Here is an 18,248-nt window from a genome sequence, read left to right as displayed (position 1 = left end):
CGTTGTGTCCATACTTGCCCTAACTGTTCTGGGTTCGACCTCTGCACTCGTATCAAGCTGCGCCCTGCGGAGCATCGTGTTTGTTGTTGGCATGGTATTGTCATTTTTTTTGGACAATATAATAGTAAGTTTTTCTTCTATGGTATTGTCAGTTTTTTGGGGGGCATGGTATTGTTAAGATTTTTGGCCATGGTATTGGATTTTTTTTGCCATGGTATTGTAAATTGTTTTGGACATTGTATTGTAATGTTTTTTTTACCTAGTTATGTCAGGTTTTTTTGCCGTGCCTTTGTTGTACTTTTTCCAACAATATTGTCAGCCTTTTGGGGCCATGGTATTGTCAGTTTTTCTTCGACTCATGTTTTGTTGGTATGTTTTGCCTCTTCAACTTCAGTATTTAACTTGCACAATTACGAAAAGCTTTATGTTAAATGCTAATCAACAATTTTGTCGTTCCATCGTTTAAATACCGCCCTCTAACAAAAAACTAACTTTTAATTTTACATTTAGATTTGTAGTATCAAGGTATATATAACCATTTGCTAACAAGTGAATAATTTATTTCAATCTCAACTTTAATTGAAAACTATGTAAACCTTATAATTCACACACGTATCAACAAGTTCTATATATCAATAAGGTTTTAAAGAAATAGTTTTAAAATTTCAATAAATCTTTTTAATCGATTTGTCAATACTTTCAAAACTTGACGACAGCATAGTGCATGTGCCACTTAATGCGCAGTTACATCTCTGGTCTTGTTTTCTGATTAAATACAGCACCATATCAAACTTCAATCTGAAAAAAATATATATAAATATGATTTACAGCAAGGAAAAACACCAAACATATGGGTGTTCATGAAACTATAGGCTTTAAGGATCGCTCACCTGCCATTTTTGTATAAAAATCAATATAATGTCAAGAAATTTTTTGTTGAATGGTTACTGTGAAATCTTTATTACTGATCTGTTTTGATGAACAGTTTTATCAGTCCCAATCAATTATATACATGTATAAAAACATTTTATTGGAAAAAACCTTCTTCTTATTTTATAAATTTATTCAATTATTGTATGTTAATTTAGCTGATAAGATTATTTATCCGTAATTTAATGCTCATATTGAGGGATTTTATAGCTGCGGGTTCAACAATAGACTTAGGAAACTTTATTTTGATTCAGCATAGCATGAAGCATACAAACATAAGCTCTGATGAGCTTTTTTATCGAAATACAAATATCTTGTAAAAAAATAAATCAAGCAAGACTGCTAATCAACAATTACTATAAAGACCATGACTGAAATTTCACAAGCAAGTTCACATACTATGTATACAAAATATTTGTTTTCAGGGTGTACACTTTCTCCTCTAAACCCACGACACCTGGTGAGAAGACCCCCGATTTATTGATTCGGTTCCAGGCCGTGTCGAGAACACAACCATGTGTTCAGTATCGGTTTATGTCCGTGCATTCCAGGACGAAGTTACACCAGGTCCGAAGATATATAACCAAATACTTCAAAAATGTTTACGAAGGTGGTTTTATCTTCTTGTGCAAAACCAAAGAGATACTGAAGTCAGATGAAAGTAAACTGACAGTGTTTGATATTTTACCGAAAATCCCCGAGGTCAATGGTCAAACACTACAAAGGTGTTTCCAGTACCCAGACGTTCAGTATAAGAAGGTAAGGAAAAGAGAGGAAGTTTGAACAAATTTTTGAAATTAAGAGATTAAGGTAGTATAAAATGTTATCGGACTCATACAGTTCGGAGTAGATACATGTACCTTATTCTGACTCTAAACACCTGAAATCACATCTATAAAACTCGGTAGTACATTGTATATACAACAGAACACGTTAATTTGTAAAAAGTTCTTGTAAGATAGATAACATTGTTATTTTAAGGTTCCATCACAAGCTTTAAGTCGGTATTGGGAACAAAGAAACCAGGAGTCACATAATTTTTACTATTGACAACTGAAAACTTGAACGAGTTCTGTTTGGAACGTGCAATGTATATCTGTAATTTTCAACAAGGGCGTGATAAGAAATTTTATTACTTAGAATTCAAATAAAGTTAAATACATATTGTAGTTACGATTCATAGTACGTCCATGGATTTATTATGGATTTTGATATGATTATTCTTGTTCAAAACTGTAAATGACCCGAATTAAATATACCCTTTGTTCAAATTTATCGCTAGACAGGCAATTGAAAGATCTATGCTCAACTGGATTGAAGAATTTAGTATCTTAAAACATTTTCGGACGAAATTTTAAATACATTTAAAATGAAATAACGTTCTACGTGTCATTCAATTCACAAGCGTACATATGCACCAATGTTTTGTCATTGTGTTCCGAAGTAAGCGTTTTGTTATTTACAAAACCAATATGAAGAGAACAGTGTGTTTACAAATAAGATAATTTCATGAATATAAGGGCAATAACTACACAGCTGACTGTATGAAAGTAATACTATCTGGTATATGATTACCAATGAGTAAACTTTCAACCAGAGACCAACATTAATGTACGTGGAGGTTAGCAACTAAGGGTCACAGCATAACCCACAACAATAAGCAAAACCGATCCCGCATAGAAGCTATAAAAGGTCACTACTTCACAAATGTGAGAACACTATCGACCTGATTCGTGTAAAAAAACCTAATACACGACAAAAAAATCAAACATGATATACAGCAACAATCGACAAGTTCTTAACTACTACTGACTCCCGATTAAGCCCTGGTCACAACGAACCAACGACACATCTATGCAGCTCCACGACATGATATTTGGTCAAATAGCGGGTCATCTGTGATCGTCGTACGACAATCGCACGACAGTTGCACGATATTTTGAGCATCGTGGTGCTGTCGTGTGTCGTGAGACGAAAATTGGACATGCACCTTTTTTGCTCTACGATTTTTCGTCGTATCACTGTCTTTTGGCTGTCGTGAGAGTGTCTTACCACAGTCATGCGACTGTCGTGGGTACCAACATAAACCATTTTAATAATACAATCGTCGCAGGACTGTCATGCGACAATCTCACGACTGTTGCAAGACACTCGTGATACAGTCGCACGATTGTCTCACGAATACTTAATTTCGTACGATGCTCTGACAGCATTGATTGTCTGTCGTACGACAGTGGTACGTTCGTCGTGCAGCATATTTACGTTTTATTTAGAAGAATACAATTCGGCGGGAATGAATGTTTGGAAAAACATACCGTCTACCGTTTAAAGAGGACAGCTTTTCCACCAGAACGATTATATTCGGCCCTGTTGAATAGGCGCCTTGCCGGTCTCAAACAAGAGCAACATATAGTCCTGTTAGCGTTGATTCGAGCCCGTGAACAGTATAGGAACGCCCGTATAGTACACTGATGCAAGAGTTGGAACGGAAATCTGCCGGTGATTTCGTTGGATTCATGCAGATTGACCCTGGCATGTTTCAAGAGCTTTTGCCGAGAGTCGACACTCGCATCACAATTACACAACAGTCGTACGACAGTGTCACGACAGTAACACGACAGTCATATGCGCATCCCAATACATGAAAACCTGAAAAAAAATAGCCCCAAACAACTCACGATTGTCGTACGATTGTTACACGACTGTCGCATGACTGTTGCACGACCGACTTGCGTCAAAACCACGACAGTACAATTACATATTTTTTTCTGTCTTGTATCCATCGTGGGCATGTCGTAGGTGATGTGACCACTCGAAATATTATTCTGACATTTTGCACAACAGTGCGTCGAAAACTATTTTATAGATCTTCCACGACAAAAAATCGTAGGATCTGTTGTGACCGGGGCTTAAGACATGGGATATGACTGGGCGGGCGCATAACCTTTCACTTATCTAGATCAGTGTTGTAACAGCTAGCACAATATAAGAACAAACTATGAAAAATCAATTGAAAAGGTACTTATCACGTTGGATTAACGCAGAGAACAGATCTGAAAGAACTCGCAGTAACATTTAGCTGGTTTTTAAAACAGTTTATTTCATATCGGTTGAGAATAAGATTCTCTAATTGGATAAAAAGGGGTCACATGACATTCATTATTATTCAGTAATAAATACCATCGGTCATTAACAAAACAAAACGGACCAGAAAACCGGTCGTTAACGGCTTTTTATACGACTGCAAAAACTGAAAAATTTTTGGTCGTATATTGGTATCACGTTGGCCTCAGCGTCGTCGTCGTCGTCGTCGTCGTCGTCGTCCGAATACTTTTGGTTTTTGCACTATAACTTTAGTTTTAGTAAATAGAAATAAATGAAATTTAAACACAAGGTTTATGACCATAAAAGGAAGGTTGGGATTGATTTTGGAAGTTTCGGTCCCAACAGTTTAGGAATTAGGGGCCAAAAAGGGCCCAAATAAGCATTTTCTAGGTTTTCGCACTATAACTTTAGTTTAAGTAAATAGAAATCAATGATATTTTGACACAAAGTTTATGACCACAAAAGGAAGGTTGAGATTGATTTTGGGTGTTTTGGTTCCAACTGTTTAGGAATTAGGGGCCAAAAAGGAGCCCAAATAAGCATTATTCTTGGTTTTTGCACAATAACTTTATTATAAGTAAAAAGAAATTTATGAAATTTAAACACAAGGGTTATGACAATAAAAGGAAGGATGGGATTGATTTTGGGAGTTTTGGTCCCAACAGTTTAGGAATAAGGGGCCCAAAGGGTCCAAAAGTAAACTTTGTTTGATTTCATCAAATATTGAATAATTGGGGTTTTTTGATATGCCGAATTTAACTGTGTATGTAGATTCTTAATTTTTGGTCCGGTTTTCAAATTGGTCTACATTAAGGTGCAAAGGGTCCAAAATTAAACTTAGTTTGAATTTAATAAAAATTGAATCCTTGGGGTTCTTTGATATGCTGAATCTAAAAATGTACTTAGATTTTTGATTATTGGCCCAGTTTTCAAGTTGGTCCAAATCGGGGTCCAAAATTAAACTTTGTTTGATTTCATCAAAAATTGAATAATTTGGGTTCTTTGATATTCCAAATCTAACTGTGTATGTAGATTCTTAATTTTTGGTCCCGTTTTCAAATTGGTCTACATTAAAGTCCAAAGGGTCCAAAATTAAACTAAGTTTGATTTTAACAAAAATTGAATTCTTGGGCTTCTTTGATATGCTGAATCTAAACATGTACTTAGATTTTTGATTATGGGCCCAGTTTTCAAGTTGGTCCAAATCAGGATCCAAAATTATTATATTAAGTATTCTAATGCAATTATTTTTTATCAATGGTTCTCAGACTGATTGGATGACAGTAAGCGTAAAATTCTCTATCTCCTTGTCTGTAACTAAGGAAGCCGACATTTTGAATTGTTGAATGTATTGACATGTAATTTCTACAATAATAAGCCAAAAATCTCAAATTTTGCATCTAAAAATCTTCTTTATCAAATTTTATTACATTCTGAAGCGGCACAGAAGCCAGAAATCTCCCAGTGTTTATGTTTGACGCCGGAAGCATACGTATTACGTCACCTAGTGTAGGGACCAAAGAAGATAACATCTTTTTGCGGAATTTTCTTTAATGAAAATTTTACACTGAAATAATTATTGAAATTTAATTATGAACTTGTTTTGCATTAGAAAAAATAGAGATAACTGTATTGTATTTGAAGCTTTGCGGACGTCCATCGGTAGTTTTACTGTCGCAAATACCCGTTTACCTGTCTCCACTACGCGTCGCCAGGTAAACTAAATTTGCGACAGTAAAACTACCGATGGACGTCCTTAAAACTTCAAATTCAATACAGTTATCTCTTAAGGGCATACGATACAGTATTGAACCTGTATTTACAAGTTGATGAAAATTTGCATATAGGCTATTTTTTACCTCATTAAATCAAATATGTAATAAAAAATATACCTTCATGTGCTACTTTTTGAGTAAAATGAGTTCGAAATTTTGTATATTTGCTCAAAATTCAGATTTGTGTCCGTATTTTCTTTTTCGAAAGAAAGACATAACTTTTTTGTTTTAAAAGATAAACACAAAATGGTTTTTGTTAAATAATCGGTAATTTCTGTATTTTATAAGTATCATTAAAAATTATGCAATTTTTATTCCGAAATAACTCTATAGTTATCAAATGTTTATGAATAGAGGAAAAAACGTCATTTTTTGCTGCATGTTTATCAAAATTAAAAAAAATTGCGCTATTTACAGTTTTATAAAATTTGGGTCACATAATCTCCTTGCAAAATGAAACAAATTGCTGTTTTAAAAAATAGGGGTCCATGCACTCTTTTTCAAATTAAATCAGTTTGAATGATAAAAATCAGTCGAAAATGCATCTTTTCCCGATATTTCAGAGTTTGACGTCGCGAAAATAACATTTTACGTTAGCAACGTCATTACATTCCCTGTAACTGTATCGTATGCCCTTAATTGTGCAATAGCAAGAAATTTTCAATTGCACATTCTAATGCAACAACGTTTGTAACGTTCATTTTGATGGGATAACGTCACTTTCTTACATGGCATCAATTGACAATTGATGCTATGGGACGTACGCGCAAGCGCAGACGGCATATGACAGATTTTAAATACATGTTTTAACGTTGTTTTCTGTCAGTTTCATTAGAATGGAGATAACAATATTGTATTTTAAGCTCCGACGGCATCAATTTGGGATTTGATGGTTGCAAATATCCGTCTCCGCTAACGCGTCGCCAGTAAACTTAATTTGCGACCATCAAATCCCCAATTGATGCCGTCGGAGCTTAAAATACAATACAGTTATCTCCTAAGTATTCAGCCATAGCAAGAAATCTTCAATTGCACAGTATTGTGCAATATCAAGAAATCTTCAATTGCACAGTATTGTGCAATAGCAAGAAATTTTGAATTGCACAGTATTGCGCAATATCAAGAAATCTTCAATTGCATAGTATTGTGCAATAGCAAGTATTTTCAATTGCACAGTATTGCGCAATAGCAAGAAATATCTAATTGCACAATATTGCGCAATAGCAAGAAATTTTCAATTGGAGTTATCTTTCTTTGTCCAGAATAGTAGTTGAATCAACTTAAATCATTGTTTTACACAATATACAATGTATATTCACTTTTATTACCAACTGATAAATTAAAACAATCTTTACCATTCAGTGATACCAAGCACTTTTTTTACATTTTAATATTTCATGATGGATTTAAATGAGTAGTTATTGTTGTAAACTCCATTAGAAATTTGAATTGAGATCAGTTTTGGAATAAGGGAAAGGGGGATGTGAAAAAAAAATTGGGGAGGCGGGGGGGGGGTTCAATTTTTCTCATTTCAGATTTCATAAATAAAAAGAAAATTTCTTCAAACATTTTTTTGAGAGGATTAATATTCAACAGCATAGTGAATTGCTCAAAGGCAAAAAAAAATTTTTAAGTTCATTAGACCACATTCATTCTGTGTCAGAAATCTATGCTATGTCAACTATTTAATAACAATCCAAATTTAGAGCTGAATCCAGCTTGAATGTTGTGGCCATACCTGCCCCAACTGTCAGGGTTCAACCTCTGCGGTCGTATAAAGCTGTGCCCTGCGGAACATCTGGTTACATGATAATGGCCGGTGGTGCGTGGTTTCCGTCTGTTAATGACCATAGCGGTGTGGTTTCTCTGTTAATGACCGGTGGGGCGTAGTTTCTCTGTTTAGAGAGAGACTCTTTGATAAAACAGTTTCCTGTTTTCAATTTTATATTTAAGTTCTTGAATTGTATACCATATGTTTTGGTAAATTATAAAATTATAGAGAACTTGATTGAGTATTCATATACTGAAAAACTGCACTAAAATGAATGGCAGTATTACTACGACTGCATGGTCTTCACTCTTTGTCATAGAAATCGCACAGCTACTCGAGTTTGCTGTGGACATTTTGAATTGATGAGAATTTTCAAAAACATGGTTCCTCAATGAAATAAACATAATAGTTCTTGAATAACGGGTTATTATCGTGATATATGGAATGCCAGTAGGACAGTGGTATTGACTGTGACTCAGTCATTATCACTATCTTAGTCAATACCACTGTCCTGTTGGCAGTCCATATATCACGATAATGACCAGTTATTCAAGAACTATTATGTAAATATTTGGTTATTAACAGGTCTATGTTATCTGTATCAGTTTCTACACCAAATCTTTTCTGTTCATTGAATACAAATGTTCAGCTGTTTTTAAATTCATTACAAAAGAACCAAACAAATCTCATTAAATAAGTAGCAAAAAAAATGCCTGGAGAAATACCTGGATTATACACCTTATCTCAGCTGTCGTCTGGGCTTGATAGACTATGTGCTCCATAAAACGTATAGTCTCGAAGTGTTCCTTCATTGAGCAATACACATGCACTGACTGCACTTCTTCCAGCAATAAGTCCCTTGACTCTTCTCCACATGTTGTCAGCCGGGTCATATACTTCTACAGCATCTGATGTGGTGGCACCATCATATCCACCAATCACATAAATCTGACCGTCTAGAACAGCAGCTGCGAAATTACTTCTTCCAACGTGCATGTTTTCAAAATCCCCCCAAGCTTGTCGCCGAAAATCATACTGTTCAGCCGTCGCCAACCTCGAGCCACCATCATATCCACCTAAGGCTATCAGAAAGTGATTGAATGAAATTAAAGCCACGCCACTACGTGGGATATTCATCTTTTCCAACAATGTCCATTGGTCTGTCAATGGGTTGTAGACTTCTGTTGAATCGAGACATGTCAGACCATCAAAGCCACCAACGACGTAAAGTTTATTCTCGTAACAAGCCGTGCCAGCGTCACTTCGGTTGTGCCACATCGGTTGTACCAGTGACCATTGATTACGTTTGTTATCATATCTGCAAGAACAGGAAAGCTACTGACGTTAATATGAAACGAACGGCATCCGTTTACTTTTTGGAACAAAACCAGTATAGGACAATACCTAATTAACCCTTATACTTAAACTAACATGGATAAAATAACAAACTTCAAAGAAAAGAAAAGTTGATTTTTTTTATTAATAAAACATTTTTAACTTCAACTGAACTATCATGATAAAAAAATGGTTTGGTTTTACTGATGAATAAGAGATCTGTTATCAGAAATCTTTTTTGATACTTTTATTTACTAAAATGTTTGTGGTCGTATATTGCTATGGCGATGTCGTCTTTCGCATCGTCGTTGTCCGAACAACACATTTGCTTTCCAGACAATAACTTGAGTAGAAGGGAATTATGGATCTCCCTGAAATTGTACCTCAATGTTCCATATCGCAAAAGGAAGGTTGGGGCTAATTTGGGAAACTATTGTTCAACTGTTCTGGATTGGAGGTCAAATTAGGACCAACACAAGCAGGGTTCTTGTTTCAGGACAATAACTTGTGAATAAGTTTTGAAATTTGATCACAAGGCAGCGGGGTCTTTTATAGCTGACTATGCGGTATGGGCTTTGCTCATTGTTGAAGGCCGTACGGTGACCTATAGTTGTTAATGTCTGTGTCATTTTGGTCTCTTGTGGACAGTTGTCTCATTGGCAATCATACCACATCTTCTTTTTTATATTCATACCTCAAAATGAAGGTTAGAATCAATTTTTTGGGGTTAAGTCTTAGACCGTTTAGGAATAAGGGAAGAAAAAAACCAAGGGTTTTACGGTTTGTAAAGAATAACTTGAGTATTAAGTATCATTCTTCATAAAATTGTACCACAAGGTTCAATTACAATAAAAAGAGGTTTTGGATTTATGTTTGGTTTTGACTTTTATTTTGCTTTGTTCATTGTTGAAGGTCTTAATGTGAACTTTAGGTGCTCACATCGCACGGCAATCATCCAAAATTTCCTTATATGCATATAATCATTTTTAGTGTAACATAATTAAAAAAAGAAAAAGCTCCTCATAGCCTGAATAACTCATCTGTCAAAGATATGCCTTATTCGATCAAGGTCAATATATCAGAGGCGGATTTAGGGCCCTGCCCCCCCCCCCTTTTCTGGGAAACATTGGGTTGATTATATAGGGAATCAAATCATTGTTTGTCCTTTTCAAAAAGTATTCAAAGCGAAAATTTAAGAGGAGAAAGTCGATAGGATTTTAATCTATCAATATCAAAAATAACAGATTGTCTGACGGCATTTAAACTAAAAGCATTATTTAAATAAAATAATTATGTTATCTGATATATATATATATATACACGTTGCTTATTACCATAAAACACAGATCACGTGTTGTTTTGTGGCGTCACTCTAACGGTTCTAGAGTTATGCCCCATTATATACGGAAAAATTGCAAAATTTTTAGTTTCCGTTCTCTAACTTAAGTTTGCTATATGTCTTAACCAAATGATATGAAACTTATACACAATGCAAAACAAAACAGACCAAGTTTGGATTTTGGTAGCGTCACTCTAACTGTTACTTAAGTTTGCCCCAACCAAACATTATGAAACATATACACAATACTTATTACCACAAAACTAAGATTAAGTACGGGTAGCGTCACTTTTATCATTCTTGACTAATGTCCGTTTATAATGTTGTATGAAAGCGGGGGCATCACCTGTGTCCATGGGGACACATTCTCCTTTATTTTTTTCTAATCGTGTAAAAACGGCAACAATGATAGGCGAGATTTCAACTTTTTCAATATAACAGAGTGTTTCCTTAACGTAATGTATTTTCAGACTGAATGTGAAAAGGTGTGAAAAGATGAGTTAATTTCAAGTACTATACTTGTTCTGAATTTAATTCTGCACTTGCAGTCACTTTCCAGTATTTTGATTATAACTACTTAATGTTTTGTTATAAGTACCAAAATATATAATTCAGTAACCGATTTATAACATATCCAGAAATTTGAGAAAAAAACCCCGTATATAATCATATTTACTTCAGATATTTGTCTTTTAAATTTACGCATCGCTCGCGCCTTTATTAATTGCATCGATTTACTAATTAATACTAGCTACGGTTCCAATTTTATAAAAAAAAAAAATACCTTTTCAAAACTCGAGAATTTTTTACCTTTCAACAGAATTGTGTCGCTGGCGTCCGTCAAATCCACCACACGCGTATATAAAGTCTTCTACTGCGCATGTACTGACATAACATCTTGCTAGGTGCATAGGTCCTTTCTCTTGCCATGCTCTTTTATCTGGATCAAAGCACAACACACTGTTCAAATATCTAAGGCTGTCAAATCCTCCAATCACATATATCAAATTATTCAAATTAACAGTTCCATGGTACGAACGCTTTGAATTCATTGGTGGAACAATAGAGTACCAGTGATCAACGTTTTTGTCATACGTTTCCACTGTGTTAACTACTCCCTCGCTTGACCAACCACCAATGGTGAATATAACACTTGACGGTACTCTTGGCCGTAATAGTGGGTCATCTAACGAAACTACAATGGTCTTTGTTGTATCTTGCAAGTCCAAAAACTGCTTGGCCTTTTCAATAGCTGCCATAGATTTTTTCGATTTCCTAATAGTTTTATTCTTTTCGATAACATTTGTAATGAATTCCCGTTTGCAAAATGCTAATCGGACTGCTTGGAATAAAGTTTCATATTGGTTCCTCCTTGACACATAACTAAAGTCGACCCATCTCTGAATGGCCAAATATACTTCACTTTCATCTTTAACTAATAATTCATCATCCTCAAGTATATCTTTTAATTCAAATATGTCCATGACAACAAATTCTTGGCTATTTTTCACAATTTCACCAAGATAAGACAATACATACTTCAAAGCTTTCATTTTCAGTACTTCACAACTGTAAAATCTGGCAAATTTTAGAATTCCTAAACAGTTTTCTACACACAATTGTTGCAGCAAGAACTCGGTACATTCTTTCAAAAGTCCAAATATGTGAAATCTGTCGGCGGCGGCAAATAAGTCTTCAAAATTATCTTCATTTATGTCAGCTGTCCGTAAATATCCATAGTCTATAATTTGCTTCATCGTTTTAGAAGACACACCTGAAATACGAATTTCTTTGTTCGTTTCATCATTACCGTATTTGAACAAAGAACGAAAATATTGACTGCAACTTGCCAGAACTACTCTGTGAATTGGAAATCGGACATTTATTTCTTCTGGAATAGTTATAATCGCATCACAAAAAACCTTGCTCCGCCTTAGTTCATTTAACTCTGTAATGAAATCGTAATCCACAGGATCCATTTTTTATTTCCTGTCGGTAAAAATACTATCGCATTGTCCTACATGTTTGGATATTTTGGGAAACGTTTGACAACTGTGACGTCAGTTTTTTCTTAACTCAACACCTTCGCGCTAAATCAAAGGAGATGATACGTAGCAAATACCGTCAGTCTTATTGCCATTTTACGGAGTAAGTTTTGTTTCACAGCATTTTTCTTTCATATTTTTGAAATTTTCTTCATTATAGGGCTTTTTAACAACGGCGTTAGGTCGTTTGATTTTTGTACCTTCAGCCTATTGTATTGCTGGTATGGGTTTCGCTCTTTGTTGAAGGCCATACGGTGGCCTTTAGTTGTGCATATGAATCTGCTTTTCGACAACGGCGTTAGGTCGTTGAATTTCACTTGTAATTATTTCACATTGTGCTATCGAGGTATGTTGTATATACATGTATACCACAGCTCCCTTTATCCTGATAATCTATTTGGTTATCATATTCTTTGAAATTCGAGTACATTTCGGTCATTAAAAAGAAATTTTAGAGAGCAGGTTAACATAATAATGATCCTTTTTCGAATATCAGTGCTGATCACAAAATCAAAATTCATACAAGTTATATGAAAATAATGTAATGAGCCAGTTCAAAGAGAGATAATTCTATTTATTGACTTTTTTCCCTGTTTCTCCTCGGAAGATTTTATTTAGATATAGACTGTCCAAACAGTGTATTTTAATTTATTGCATTGGTTTTAAGCAGTAGGTTTACAAAAAGTGTTGTCGCGGATAATCGTCGTTTTCTTGAATATAATCTGTAATTGAGGCAAGAATATCGATTAAAGCTATGAGAATTACGCACAAACTATCTCTTTTTTTTTTATAATAAAACTCTGATTGCATGGATGCTAAAATAAACCGTTCTTCAATTACAACTTTCTTCAATCCTTGTGAAATCTGTATATATTTTTTCTCTAAATAGAAGTCCGTCCGTAAGTACATCCATCCGTGTGGTCTTGTAAGGGCTCTCGCGAGTACTATACTTGCCAGATTTTTTTAAAATGTATATCATAGGTTTATATTAGCAATGTTTTGGACAAGTTCGAAAATCAGTGCTGATCATTTACTTTTTAAAGAGCTATGCCCTTGGAAACAATAATTATATGAAAAATTGCATTGTTAGTGCTCTCATTTTTACAATTTTTGAACCAAATTTTTATAAAACTAATATCATAGGTTTATATAAACGATGTCTTGGGCAAGTTCGAAAATCAATGCTGATCATGCCCCTTGGAAACATAAGTTATATGAAAAAATTCATCGTTTGCGATCTCATTTGTACAATTCTTGCTAGAATTTAATGAAACTTAAATCAGTTTATATCAGCCATGTCTTTGACAATTTCGAAAATCATTGACGTTCAGTAATTTCTAAAAGAGGTAAACCACTTGTAAATATTAATCATATGGAAAATTGCCTTATGAGCTCTCTAATGTGTACCAATTCTTGTCAGATTTTTTTAATGAAATTTATATCATAGGTTCAAAAATCAGTGGCGATCAATTAATTTTAAAAGATTTTTATGCCCTTGGAAATATTGATTATTATAAGGAAAATGCCATTATCAGCGTTTTCATGTGTACATTTATTGCCTAGTTGTACGAAACTTATATCGTAGGTTTACATCGGCAATGTCTATGACATGTCTATGACATTGCCGAAAACAATCGCTGACCATATATTTTTAACGAGTTTTGGTTATTGCCCTAACGTCTATGATAGATAAAATATGTGCATCGCGGGGTCATGGGAACTCTGTTCTTTTATAATAATTGATACTGCCACCTTTGCTGAGAAACATAAGAAATCAGTTTTAGTATCTTTGGTGTTTATCAATTCGTGGATCAAACGCACGACCATTCGCACTCTTTGAGAGCTCGCCCATTCGAGATTTTACAATTTGCTAGGTTAAGCCAAACCTCTTTTTTTTCTTTTGAAAATCACTAGAGATCTTTTTCACTAACGGCTTTGTCTTTATGTCAACGGAACAGATAACAGCAAAAAGTGTTTTATTCAATCTCAACCACATACTAACATCAAAAATCAGTTAGAAGTGTACTTATTCATGGCGGTAGCGCATGTTTATTTAAAGTGAGGCAAATCGCCGAGCGGAGCGAGACGAAAAAAATTTGAGCCTTTTTTTTAGGGGGGTTCGGGTGTCTGAAACAGCTAACTATAATAAAAAAAAAACAAAAAAAAATATAACAGAAATGAGTTTTTTTATTAGCTAGCTTAGTAAGTAACAAAACAAGTTTCAATATTAAAGTTAATCTCTATTGGTCAACCAAAACTTTCCGATTCTCCTGTGGCCTGTACTATCGAAAAGCTTCAACACACGTTCTTATGTATATATATATATGCCCAACACCAAGTTATAAGCTTCTGAAAGACGAAAATGTTATAAGCATCAATTAGGATATATTTATTATACATAATCATTAACCATAAGAATAGGTACAGAGAAGACTAGACCAACATTGTTACTTAACCGGATTTTTGACGTTCTAATGTCACAAGTGATCACAAGTTATCTGTAAACATTCGGCTGGAAGACATGTCAACCTACCTGGACACATTATTCTACCAATTTTTAAGTCATTGGTTTGACCTACCGGGGTTCGAACCCACGACCTACCGTACTAGAATCAATGGAACACGCTAGCATACAACCAGACAATGCTGATCATAATCAGAAAAAGAAACACGCAAAAAACATTTTCAAACAATACCAAAAATATATTTCATACTTTTATTAAAGATAAATAGAAATCATGAATTGCCTTATACGTTAAAGACTTCCATAGAAAAGGCGCTTCATGATTTTGTTTAAATTAATTATAAATAATTATTATATTTTTGGTCAATGAATTATTTTATCGATTAGCATTTGTTTCAGTGAGTTGATAGTGTAAACATTGGTAACTATAGCGTTACCGATTCAAAAATAAACCAAGGAAAGTAATAAGCCAGCATACTTTTAGGGGGTGTCTATACTCATGAGTTACCTTTTTCATCTCTTTTTTCTCTTTAAAGAACCCGTCTTCATCCAGTTTTGTAACGACATTTAGATTTGTTTCAATTTTTTTATTTTGATTTGTATTCGGAACACTTATTTTTTTACCGTCACCGCTATGGTAAAATCTGCAATCGCTGCTGCAGATTGGACACACTGTATGTAGTGTGCCGGTAGATAGTTTGAAACTCGAATATTGATTATGTAAAATACATAATTAAAAAAAAAATTACACTTCTAAAGTTTGGTCGTCGTTTCAAAAGTGAGGCATTTGCCTCATTTGCCTCCATTACGCTACGGCCCTGTTATTGATACTTCAGTTTTGGCAAACATAGTTTTTGGCTTTCAAAGAGCTTGTGCTCATGGATCGGTACTTTTGTCTTTTGTCTTTATGTTTTTACGCCCCGCCTACGAAAGTAGAGGGGTATTATGTTTTCTGGTCTGTGCGTCCGTTTGTTCGTTTGTTCGTTTGTCTATTCGTTCATTTGTTCGTCCTTCCATCTGTCCCGCTTCAGATTAAAGTTTTTTGTCAGGGTAGTTTTTATTGAAGTTGAAGTCCAATCAACTTGAAACTTAGTACATATGTTCCCTATGATATCATCTTTCTAAATTTGATACCAAATTAGAGTTTTGACCCCCAATTTCACGGTCCATTGAACGCAGAATATGATAGTGCAAGTTTCAGGTTAACGTTTTTGGTAAAAGTTTTTGCTCAAGGTAGTTTTTCATGAAGTTGAAGTCATCTTGAAACTTAGTATACACTAGAACACACCCGTGATATCGCGGGTCCGTGACTGAATTAAAGTATATAACTATGCGCAAGCCTTATCTTCGTATTAGTACTGCCATCTGATAAAGTCATGCCGATTATAAGATACACAATTTTCTCTGCTTTCAAATCTTTCTGTTTGAACCCGTCGAACTGGAACTTATCAATTATTGGTAATATTAATTATTTGGAAAACAAAAGGTCCTGGAATGGAGTATTTTTTAATCAACAGCATTGTCTTATATTAGTTATAAATACAGTTGAATTCTTTGATTCGCTGTTTTACGTCATGCCCGCTAACAAATTGAAACTTATTTTTAGTCCAGATTTTTAGTATTCGTATTGTTATCTTAGAAAGTCTTACGGATTAAAATACTACAATAGGTAACAATTTGACAATTTAGTAGTGTCAACCCTGTGATTATGACCCGTGTATATAGCATATTAATCCTGAATACACCGTTTGGTGGTGCGCCTGTCAGATGCGGAACGTACCGATAAGGTAATAGGTAACAGGTGATTATACTATTGGTATCGGTATCGGACTCGACCCGGAACTTCCTAATTATTGGCAATATTAATTACGTGGAAAACAAAAGGGCCTGGAGTGGGGTAATTTTTAATCTACACCTTTGTACTATATTAGTTGTATATAAAGTTAAATTCTTTGATTCGTCGTTTTTACGTGATGACGGCTGACAAATTGGACCTCGTAATTTTAGTATTATAGATTCGAGTTGTTGTCTCTTTGACAAATTCCCAATTTCCACTCTCGATTGTATGTTCCCTTTGATATGATCTTCCTAATTTCAATGCCAAATTAGAGTCTTTATCCTTATTTCACGGTCCACTAAACATAGAAAATGATAGTGTGAGTGGGGCATCCGTGTACTATGGACACATTCTTGTTTTTTTTCTGTTTCGTGCCGATTTAATGAATCTGAAATTTTTCATTGTCAAGTTCTCCAAGTTTATGGAAGGGTGGAGCGCTGACAAACCTGTTTAATACCTCACCTTATTCGCCTGTCAGGAGCTTGTAGCGTAGCAGATCATTTGGAATATAATTATAGAATAGTTGTTTCATCTGTTATTATACCACCTTTGTTTTTATATCATGTTCAATTTATTTATGTAACCGACCCGAGTTGATCATTTGTCCTCAATTTATATGCGTCTTTATATCTTTTTCATTTAAGGTTTGGTATAACTATGACGGAAAGAGATTCTCCATTTCGTGTGCATGTGTGATATTTTTGTTTGAGAGAAGTAAAGTCAGCCACTGGCCACCAGAAGTTCTAAGAGAAGAATTGAGTGCCAGTGCAATCGATGGTTTTGCACACATACCAACTGACATGATGTCATGGAGCGGTAAACTTGTAGGTTAGTAAACTATTATAATGATTAAATAATGATTTTCGTCTAGCAGAGTAAAGAACAGTTATTAGGGCCCCGCCAAAGGCGGGTCGCCCTATAGTGATCAGTCTGTCTGTCCATCCGTCCGTCCGTTCGTCCGTCCGTAACACTTTGTAATAACTTTGTGTCCGCTCCATATCTAGAGAACCATTATGATTTCATACTTTATACTTTACATGTTTATTAACCACCACCAGAGGGCGTGTCATGATGTATGTACAACTTCCTAGGTCAAAGGTCAAGGTCAAAAAACTTTGGTTTCAGTTGACAACCCTGTGTCCTGTGGTGAAGATCGTGTCCGCTCTATATCTTGAGAACCGTTATGATTTCAAAGTTTATACTTGACATGTATATGAACCAACACCAGAGGGTGTGTCATAATTTATGAACGACTGCCTAGGGCAAAGTTCAAGGTCAAAAACTTTGGTTTCAGTTGACAACCCCATGTCCTATGGTAAAGATTGTGTCCACTCTATATCTTGAGAACCGTTATCATTTTAAAGTTTATACCTGAAATGTATATAAACCAATATCAGAGGGTATGTCATAATTTATGTACAACTTCCTAGGTCAAAGGTCAAGGTCAAAAACTTTGGTTTCAGTTGACAACCCCATGTCCTATGGTAAAGATCGTGTCCGCTCTACATCTTGAGAACCGTTATCATTTCAAAGTTTATACTTGACATGTATATAAACCAACACCAAAGGGTGTGTCATAATTTATGTGCAAATTCCTAGGTCAAAGGTCAAGGTCAAAAACTTTGGTTTCAGTTGACAACCCCGTGT

The 18,248-nt window shown here is 34.8% G+C and overlaps 2 protein-coding genes across 3 annotated transcripts in view; one reads left to right on the top strand and one right to left on the bottom strand.

Annotated features, from left to right (window-relative positions):
* LOC143052410 (uncharacterized) overlaps positions 1 to 18,248 on the top strand; it is a 56,528-nt gene that overhangs the window by 1,770 nt on the left and 36,510 nt on the right. The window contains exons 2-3 of the mRNA XM_076225444.1: positions 1,356 to 1,689; positions 17,246 to 17,429. Coding sequence (XP_076081559.1) covers positions 1,356 to 1,689; positions 17,246 to 17,429 — 518 coding nt within the window. The remainder of the gene's footprint in view (positions 1 to 1,355; positions 1,690 to 17,245; positions 17,430 to 18,248) is intronic.
* Positions 555 to 12,314, bottom strand: LOC143052430 (kelch-like protein 10). Of its 2 annotated transcripts, none has more exons than XM_076225466.1 (3): positions 11,066 to 12,314; positions 8,295 to 8,899; positions 555 to 798 (listed from the first exon to the last, which is right to left on the bottom strand). In XM_076225466.1, the coding sequence occupies exons 1-2, from the start codon at positions 12,232 to 12,234 to the stop codon at positions 8,326 to 8,328; spliced, it is 1,743 nt and encodes a 580-aa protein (XP_076081581.1). In that variant the 5' UTR covers positions 12,235 to 12,314; the 3' UTR covers positions 555 to 798; positions 8,295 to 8,325. The 2 variants fall into 2 exon arrangements, with proteins under 2 accessions (XP_076081581.1, XP_076081588.1); XM_076225473.1 differs by having other exon boundaries at positions 8,307 to 8,899.

This window comes from Mytilus galloprovincialis, chromosome 1 (genome assembly GCF_965363235.1).
Source record: "Mytilus galloprovincialis chromosome 1, xbMytGall1.hap1.1, whole genome shotgun sequence".
Lineage (NCBI taxonomy): Eukaryota > Metazoa > Mollusca > Bivalvia > Mytilida > Mytilidae > Mytilus > Mytilus galloprovincialis.
This window is presented reverse-complemented; position numbering and strand designations above follow the sequence as displayed.

What these genes read in the sequence shown, in the direction of transcription:
- LOC143052430 (XM_076225466.1), bottom strand. Translation starts at nt 12,234, where the DNA reads ATGGATCCTGTGGATTACGATTTCATTACAGAGTTAAATGAACTAAGG. An exon ending in CGACACAATTCTGTTGAAAG is followed by an intron (nt 8,900 to 11,065) that starts GTAAAAAATTCT and finishes CTGTTCTTGCAG; the next exon opens with ATATGATAACAAACGTAATC.